This window comes from Odocoileus virginianus, chromosome 16 (assembly GCF_023699985.2).
Source record: "Odocoileus virginianus isolate 20LAN1187 ecotype Illinois chromosome 16, Ovbor_1.2, whole genome shotgun sequence".
NCBI lineage: Eukaryota > Metazoa > Chordata > Mammalia > Artiodactyla > Cervidae > Odocoileus > Odocoileus virginianus.
The window spans coordinates 60,213,518-60,222,155 of NC_069689.1; the positions used below are offsets into that span (position 1 = coordinate 60,213,518).

Here is an 8,638-nt window from a genome sequence, read left to right on the forward strand (position 1 = left end):
GAGTGACATCCTTACCCTGAAATTGACCTGTGTACCACACTGTCACCATGTTTAACTAATGATGTTCATGCACTCAGAGGAAGGAAATCATAGTGTGAGTGGTAGGAATGAGGCTTCCCATCCAAAAGAGATTTTTGAACTAAATTTTTGCTTTTCCCTAACAAAAAAATGTGTACAAAGAACAAACACTTCAAGGAGCAATTCTTACAGGGGGAAAAAAAAAAAACCATGACAGACTAGATCCTTCACATCAAACCTCAATTTTACTTAGGGTCAGAGGGAAATTGATCTTTAACAGTTGCCAGGACCAAGTGATTCTGCAAAGAGTGTCCATCCATTTTTGGCTCCTGACTTAGACATTGCTCAGTTCAGTTCAGTCATATCCGACCCTTTGCGACCCCATGAATTGCAGCACACCAGGCCTCCCTGTCCATCACCAACTCCCAAAGTCTACTCAAACTCATGTCCATCGAGTCGGTGATGCCATCCAGCCATCTCATCCTCTGTCATCCCCTTCTCCTCCTGGCCCCAATCCCTCCCAGCATCAGGGTCTTTTCCAACGAGTCAACTCTTCACATGAGGTGGCCAAAGTATTGGAGTTTCAGCTTCAGCATCAGTCCTTCCAATGAACACCCAGGACTGATCTCCTTTAGGATGGACTGGTTGGATCTCCTTGCAGTCCAAGAGACTCTCAAGAGTCTTCTCCAACACCACAGTTCAAAAGCATCAATTTTTCAACACTCCGCTTTCTTCACAGTCCAACTCTCACATCCATACATGACCACTGGAAAAACATAGCCTTGACTAGACGGACCTTTGTTGACAAAGTAATGTCTCTGCTTTTTAATATGCTATCTAGGTTGGTCATGACCTTCCTTCCAAGGAGCAAGCATCTTTTAATTTCATGGCTGCAATCACCATCTGCTAGACATTGCTAGTTGAGAACAAACCTGAACTGAAAGAACTCTGAAATTAGGAGTAGGCATGGGAAACAGTGAGAGACTTTTATTTTTTGGGGCTCCAAAATCACTGCAGATTCTGACTGCAGCCATGAAATTAAAAGACGCTTGCTCCTTGGAAGGAAAGTTATGACCAACCTAGACTGCATATTAAAAAGCAGAGACATTACTTGGCCAACAAAGGTTCATATAGTCAAAGTTATGGTTTTTCCAGTAGTCCTGTATGAATGTGAGAGACCATAAAGAAGGCTGAGCGCCAAAGAATTGATGCTTTCCAACAGTGTTGTTGGAGAAGACTCTTGAGAGTCCCTTGGACTGCAAGGAGATCAAACCAGTCAATCCTAAAGGAAATCAATCCTGAATATTCATTGGAAGGATTGATGTTGAAGGTGAAGCTCCAATACTTTGGCCACCTGATGCAAAGAGCTGACTCATTGAAAAAGACCCTTATTCTAGGAAAGATTGAAGGGAGGAGGAGAAGGGGATGACAGAGGGTGAGATGGTTGGATGGCATCATCAACTCAATGAACATGAGTTTGAGCAAGCTCTGGGAGATGGTGAAGGACAGGGAAGCCTGGCATGCTGCAGTCCATGGGGTTGCAAAGGCATCTGAGGCTAAGCGACTGAACAACAATGAGGCACAGGAAGCCTGTGTGGGGGTGGGAATGAGGCTTCCTTGGCATTTGGAACATGACAGGGTTGAAGATGGAAGACATAGCATTCAGCATGGAGGCCTGCGAAGCTCACTGATGGAGGAAAAACAGGTTTCCTTTGTCAGAATGCCTGGGGAAGTGCATTCAAACTGAATGAGTAGACACTTGTCCTGTTGCCCCCTCAACTAGTGCCTCAGAATGCTAAATAAGATATTAAAAATGTAAAAGCATAGTCATACTCAAAAGGAAATCTCCTTTGACTAAGAAAGGAGAGAACAACTACCACCATGAGAGAAGATGAGGCCGTGCAGATCTGGAGAAATGGCGTCCAGTTAAAGACAGATCCTCGGAGGGGCCAGGAATCTCTGTTGACCTAATTCTAGGCCAGAAGCAAAATTGTTTTTTGTTTTGGCCATGCTGCAAGGCTTATGGGATTTTTAGTTCCCCAATCAGGGGATTCAACCCAGGCCCTTGGCAGTGAGAGCACAGAATCTTAACCACTGGACTGCTTGGAAAGTCCCCAGACATATTCCCAGCCCAACAAAAGCCAAAGTAAGCATACAAGTAAATTGTGAAGCCCTCTATCATCAGAGATTTAAGGTAGTAGTGTATTAACATTAATTTCCTGATGTCAATGGTTGTACTTTGGTTTATATAGACTGTTTTTGCTTGCATTGGGTGCTTGTTGCTGCTCGAAGGCTTTCTCTAGTTGTGGCAAGCAGGGGCTACTGTTTGTTGTAGTGTGCAGGCTTCTCATTGTGGTGGTGGCTTCGCTTATGGAACACAGGCTCTAGGCACGCACAGGCTTCAGTAGATGCAGTGTGTGGGCCCTAGGGTGTGGAGATAGTCGTTGCTCCACATGGGCTTAGTTGCGCCACACCTTGTGGAATCATCCTGGATCATGGATCAAACCCCATGATACACCCTGCCTTGACAGGCAGACTCTTTACCACTGAGCCACCAGGGAAGTCCTAGCGTGGTTGGAGTTAATCTCAATTGTGGTCAATCTTGTTTGGTTAAAAAGGCCCACAGTGGCAAAAAGAGGGATTCTGGTCTTGATTTTGACACTACTCTGTTTAATCATTAATGGTATTCTCACCTCTCTGAGCTTCATATTTCATCTTTGTAAAATGAGAACAATAATCCCTACCTTGCCTATCTCATCCAGTTATTACAAAGAACAATTAGGAAACACATGTGAAAAGAAAACATCAATCATCTTGTGACCACGAAGTGGCATTTGACCTAACAACCCTCCTCACCCCCGCAAGTGTTACCTGTTTAGAGTGGGCTAATAACCCTCATCCAACCAGCCCATCCTAAAGGAGATCAGTCCTGGGTGTTCATTAGAAGGACTGATGCTGAAGCTGAAACTCCAATACTTTGGCCACCTCATGTGAAGAGTTGACTCGTTGGAAAAGACCCTGATGCTGGGAGGGATTGGGGGCAGGAGGAGAAGGGGATGACAGAGGATGAGATGGCTGGATGGCATCACTGACTCAATGGGCATGAGTTTGAGTAAACTCCGGGAGTTGGTGATGGACAGGGAGGCCTGGCGTGCTGCGATTCATGGGGTTGCAGAGTCGGACACAACTGAGCAACTGAACTGAACTGAACTAAATAACCCTCAGCTGCTCAGCAGTGATCAACAACACTTCACTTGATCCCTTCAGGTGGATGCCTCGAAAAGCTCTGCCCCTTCTCCCAGACCCTGATGGGTTCTAAGGGTTGGTCAGTTCCCAGGCCACTTCCTGGGGCACCTGGAAGTTCCTGTTGCTTAGTAACGAAAGGAATCAGAGATGGGATGATGGTGAGACAGGGTGGGGTGCCAACCGCAGCAGGTTTCCGTGGCAACCTGGGGTATGAGGGACCCTCCCCCCCTCACAGGCCCCATCATGTTGTTGCTGGGGACTCTGCTGAGCAGACCTGCCAGTAAGCAGGGTGGCACTTCTTTCCAATACATATGTCAATATGTACGTCAACTTCTTTCCCACCCGACTTCCTCAGTGAGGAAGCCTACCAATTTCTGAGCATCTATGTGTCAGGCATGTCACCTAGCTCAACCCTGATAGTTACACAACCTATCCCACTGATAAGGAAACCAAGCTCCGAGGGGTTCAGGCCCTCAACCTGAGGGACCTGTCCCAGAGGGTACACAGTTGGAACCCTGCCCTACTGAAGGGCAGATATCTCCTCCCGACACACACACATCGGTTCCCCACTGGGGAGGCTGGAGGAGGAGCAGCAGCAACTCAAAGCTTTATCCAAATGTTTTATTTTGCATAATGATTTTCAGACCAGCATTTATAGATAAGCCTAAGTCCCTGAGGGGCCAGAGATCCCACCGTGCAAAACAACAAACAGATCCAAGGCCTGAAGAGGGGCAGTGAATGCATTAGAAATGGATGGGGCGCATCATCCCACAACCTGGGGCTCAGCTTAGTTGGTAGATCTTCAGAGTCAGAAAAGACACGTTGTCTTTTCTGTGGTCTCTAATATCTGTGCTGAGCAAACCAGGGAGGGAGCCTGGGAAGCATGGAAAGGCTGGAGTATGCATCTTCTCTAGCCTGGGCAAGGATGGCTCCAAGCACCGCTCAGAGTGTCAGCCCCCGCTCCTTAAACAGCTGCCTTAGGGCCTCTTCCAGCTGCCGGTTTGTTCCCTGGAGCCCCTTCACCACCTGTGCTGCCCACTCGAAGTATTCCTGGACTCGGTGTTCAGACCATCCTGCGTAAGAGTGGACAGAAAACAGCTCGTGTTGATGTCCAGGAGTGCCCTGGATTTTGCCCACTTCCTGAGGGGCTTGGCGCGGGGCCATGAGTTCCTGATGGAAGGATGTGTGCTGAAAACTTCCCCTTGGCCCAGCTTCTGTATTTCTACCGTATGAAAGATCAGAAGGGTCTAGTAGGATTAGTTTAGGGAATTAACAAGAACACTTGGGCTTTTATTCCAGGGGAACTGACCAACCTGTGCCTTCAGAAGATGGATACCCCTCCTTTTTCCCTCAGAGCAGGTGGGGGAGAGCGTACCCTCTGGGGTGCAGCGATTCAGGTCCCTCAGATTGTACAGCTTATCTGCCAGCTTCACCAGTTTAGCTCCGGGGCTGCTCTGGGGTGCCTGCTCCACCTGCAGCCGCTTTCTCTCCAGCTTGGGCAGAGTCTTGTCATCTGTCACCTCCTCCACCAGGCGCCGCACTTGGTCTCCAAAGTGCAGCTCCACCTCATCCAGGGTGGTGTCTGTGTCCTCCACTGTGTCATGGAGCAGGGCTGCCTGCGGACAGGCTCCCACTCAGTCCTGGGACGCCTGCCAAGGGGTGCCCGAAGCTGATTGGGGCCCCTGATCCCCAGCCCAGCCTCGTAGCAGAGGAGGAAAGTTACCTGTAACACCACAATGTCAGTGATCCCCGCCTCGTGGGTCAGGATCCGAGCCACACCTGACGGGGCAAAGCAGGAAATCAGGAGGGGTTCAGGGCGGCGTGATGTGGGTTCGGCAGAGCCAGAGGTGGCCGCCCCTCACTAGCAGGGTGACCGTGGGCAAGTCTTTTTTTTTTTTTTTGGATGTCCACTGTACACAGGGAACAGCCATGCCGACCGCCCCAGGTCGCTGTGAGTCTTAAACACGAACTGTGCCTGGCACAAAGCTTGGTACCAACTAGGTGCCCGAGGAGTTGCGCGCCCTCCGCGTTCCCTTCCCTGTCCCCAACCCCTGGAGGCTACAGCCGTGGCTCCCCCGGCGGCGCGCCCACCGATAGGGTGGTTGATGTAGGGGGTCCCTTCGGGGTCCTTCCGCCGCTGCCGTTGGTGCTTGCGGGCCGCGAAGTCAGCAGCCTCCAGCAGCTGGGCCACCTCGGAGCCCATCGCGTAGGTGGGGCGGGTACCTTAGGTCCCAAGCTCCCGGGGAGCGTGGGCCCAGCGCCCACAGCGCCCCCTGGCGCTGCGGAGGCCCGGGAGATGGTGGAGTCTGGTCTGGATGCGTTCTTCCGGGTCTGATGGGTGGGCCTTGGGTGTGGGAAGCTGCTGCCTGTATACAGCATCGCAGCTGCTAGTTAAGTGTGCTTTGCCGAGGGTGCAAGAAGAATATGGCCTGGCTCTCTGGGAGCCCGCAGCATGGGGGAAGGAGGAAAACAGACAAGAAGACAGTGGCCTCACTGTGTCCGGAGCAGGAAGGCGCAGAGGACTGTGGTAACTTGGAGGGAGAGCAAGTCACCTAGCCCCTGGGCTAGAGACAACTTCTCTGGGGAGGACCCTCTCCCGCCATGAAAAGACAATTTTCAAGCTGCCAATGCTCTGAACATTCTCAAAGTTCTCTAAAAATAGCTCTCCCTGCAAGAATGGCCTGGTTGCTATGGGCAAAGAGGCCTCACACTAGGGCCCAGAAGACCCCTGGGATCTGACCTTCTAGAAATTGCAGCTTACAGTGGGAGCCCTCCGTGATGGTTCAGACTTAGGCTCCCAGGCTGCAGTGCTGTTTCTGCAGGAACTGTTTTCTTTGCTCTCAGGTGCCAGGAGCAAAATCTGCATGTCTTTCTTGTGCCATGAGGGTTCCTACTTCAGTCCCCAGGCACTGCGGTGGGGCCCTGGGGCTTATGATCATTGTCACTGTTGTTCTGAGAGCATGACGTTGTCAGGCCTCAGTAGACACTACAACAACACAACACTGCGGGCTGGTGGCCTCTGGTCTTTTGGAGAAATCCCCTGTCTCAGCAGACAGTATCTATGAAATGTGAGGTTTGCTGGGACCGGGAGACCCTGGAAGAGCTGTCCCTGTGAAGTGGGATTGGCTGATTGCTAAGTTTACTCCAGTTGATTAGCAGCTTTTGTACTTTGGCTGGTAGCTGGGGCCAATGAGGACTCAGGGGACAAGTTAACGAGAGCGCTCCCTCTTGCTTTTCAGCTAGTCTTGGTGGTTGCCACGATGCAGAAGTTAGAGAGGGAAGCCCCAAACACTGAATACGAGGTCTCTGGGGCCTGAAATGGAACAAGCTGAATTCCCATGGCTTCCACGGCAGCCTAAAAGTTAAGAGTGGGTGGAGAGAAACAAATCTGGTTCTAAACGTGTGTCTGTTCTTCAGGCTAGTGGCTTGACTCCTGGCTCATTCCTCATTCAGCCCTCCAGCCTTCTGAGCCTTTCCCCCTTCAGCTCAGAGAAACTTAGGCAGCATGGAGCCACAAATCCCCACATTTTTCAACAGAAGATAGAAACTCAGTCACTTCCATCTCTCGCTAGAGGTCTGTGCCAGAGAAGCTTCAGGTTTGTGTTAACGGTGCTTTGATTTTTATTTCCTTACGGTCTGCATCTGTGGCTTAGAAATAGAGCTGTTGGGGTTTCTAGGACCAGGGCCGAGGTGGAAGTGGAGGTGACCTCTCATGGGCTTCCAGAGGAGGTCAGGCCCTCTGCTGACAGGCCTGTCGGTGGGGCTACTGCTGTTCTTCGGCTGGATGATGCGTGCTCAGCCAGCCTCCCTCTCAGGTACAGCACTCTCCTCTGCCCACCACCCCTTCCAGTACTTACTCTTTTATCAGGTATAGGCTACTCTGGGGAGCTGGTGAGGAGAGAGAAAGCCTGCCCTTCTGATAATAGTTGACCCCTTTTACTCTCCAAAAGGGGTGAGTGGGATGTGGGTAGATCACTCCTGCCTGTCTCCAGCCCCCCTCACCCCTCCCTTCAGCTTTGGCCCACCACCCCCACCTGTGCCAGACCACCTGGGACGCTGCTGGCCATCGCTACCCAGGTTTCTTCTGCCCTCGTCTCTCTGACACCCCGGAGGAAGCCTACTGCTGCCACCTGCAGGCTGCAGGGGGCTTCTGCTGCACTCAGGCTGAATTTGAGGCATTGAACCAGGTCAATCTGTCTGCCCTTCGGCCTCCTCCTATCTTCAGGTGAGGAGAACTCAACTCCAGAGCCACTGGTACGCTGACAGGGTGTTCCAGTATCTTGGACTCTGTTCCTAATTTCTGTAGTGGGAGGCTTGTAGTTTACAGACAGATCTCAAACATAAAATCACCTAAATACATAATTACAAAACAATCTGTGAAGGAGAAGTTCAGGGGGCTGTGAGAACGGCAACAGGGAGTCACTGTAGGTGTTGTGTGGCAGGTGGGGTTGGACGGATGTCAATACTGAAAGGATCTTGCAATCTGGAGTACATGTATCTGGAGTTCAGTTCAGTCGCTCAGTCGTGTCCGACTCTTTGCGACCCCCATGGACGGCAGCACGCCTGGCGAGCTTGCTCAAACTCATGTCCATCGATGCCATCCAACCATCTCATCCTCTATTGTCCCCTTCTCCTCCTGCGTTCAATCCTTCCCAGCATCAGGGTCCTTTCCAGTAAGTCAGTTCTTCTCATCAGGTGGCCAAAGTATTGGGAGTTTCAGCTTCAGCATCAGTCCGTCCAGTGAATATTCAGGACTGATTTCCTTTAGGATTGACTGGTTGGATCTCCTTGCAGTCGGGGTTTGATTCAACATGTATTATCATCGGGGTTTTCAATCCTAATCTGTCCGTGGATGACTTCAGGGTACCTGTGAGCTCCCTGAGTTCGTATTTACACATTCTGCACTTTTCTGGGCAGCTTTCTCCAGACTCTCGGGGGGCTCTGTAACACACATGAAGCGGAGAGAACGGCTGGGGCCTGCATCCTGATACCCTCCCCTCTCTCACAGGGGTCCGGGCCCGCTCCTAGCGCTGAGCCTTTACAGCCTGCTGCTCGTGGCCCTGATGACGGCAGACCTTGTGCATTTCTGCCGCGTTCGGGGTCGGGGCCGGGACCGATGCCGAGACCTGGGCCCCAGCAGCAACCGGCGTCCCTCTAGGTCCTCCACCGCGCGCCCCCTGCAGGTCTCGGCGGGAACAGACTAAGCGCGCCCGGGGCTTCTTTGCGCCTGCGGACCGGGGCCCAGCACCGCCCCGCTCCTGGCGCGCTCTCGCCTTGGCCCCGCCCGTTCCCCCTCCCCCGCCTCTGACGCAAGACGGGGGCGGGGCAGCCGGCGGCGGATTCCCGAGTCTCGACCCACCCTGCTTCGGAGACT

The 8,638-nt window shown here is 51.9% G+C and overlaps 2 protein-coding genes across 4 annotated transcripts in view; one reads left to right on the forward strand and one right to left on the reverse strand.

Annotated features, from left to right (window-relative positions):
- HDDC3 (HD domain containing 3) overlaps positions 1-5,506 on the reverse strand; it is an 11,622-nt gene extending 6,116 nt beyond the window's left edge. The window contains exons 1-4 of one of the 3 annotated variants that reach the window (XM_070478324.1): positions 5,356-5,503; positions 4,988-5,043; positions 4,578-4,880; positions 3,872-4,337 (exon numbers count right to left, since the gene is read on the reverse strand). In XM_070478324.1, coding sequence (XP_070334425.1) covers positions 4,284-4,337; positions 4,578-4,880; positions 4,988-5,043; positions 5,356-5,467 — 525 coding nt within the window. In that variant the 5' untranslated portion in view covers positions 5,468-5,503 and the 3' untranslated portion in view covers positions 3,872-4,283. Of the gene's footprint in view, positions 1-3,871; positions 4,338-4,577; positions 4,881-4,987; positions 5,044-5,355 lie in introns of those variants that run through there. The other 2 variants (XM_020905803.2, XM_020905802.2) reach the window with 2 other exon arrangements.
- A 65-nt stretch (positions 5,507-5,571) lies between these two features.
- Positions 5,572-8,524, forward strand: LOC139038757 (protein shisa-like-1a). Its single transcript, XM_070478335.1, has 3 exons — positions 5,572-7,079; positions 7,279-7,489; positions 8,273-8,524. Exons 1-3 carry the CDS (start codon positions 6,977-6,979, stop codon positions 8,466-8,468), a joined length of 510 nt encoding a protein of 169 aa, XP_070334436.1. The 5' UTR covers positions 5,572-6,976; the 3' UTR covers positions 8,469-8,524.
- Positions 8,525-8,638: the final 114 nt, after the last annotated feature.

What these genes read in the sequence shown, in the direction of transcription:
- LOC139038757 (XM_070478335.1), top strand. Translation starts at nt 6,977, where the DNA reads ATGGGCTTCCAGAGGAGGTCAGGCCCTCTGCTGACAGGCCTGTCGGTG. An exon ending in TCAGCCAGCCTCCCTCTCAG is followed by an intron (nt 7,080 to 7,278) that starts GTACAGCACTCT and finishes CCCTCCCTTCAG; the next exon opens with CTTTGGCCCACCACCCCCAC. An exon ending in CGGCCTCCTCCTATCTTCAG is followed by an intron (nt 7,490 to 8,272) that starts GTGAGGAGAACT and finishes CCTCTCTCACAG; the next exon opens with GGGTCCGGGCCCGCTCCTAG.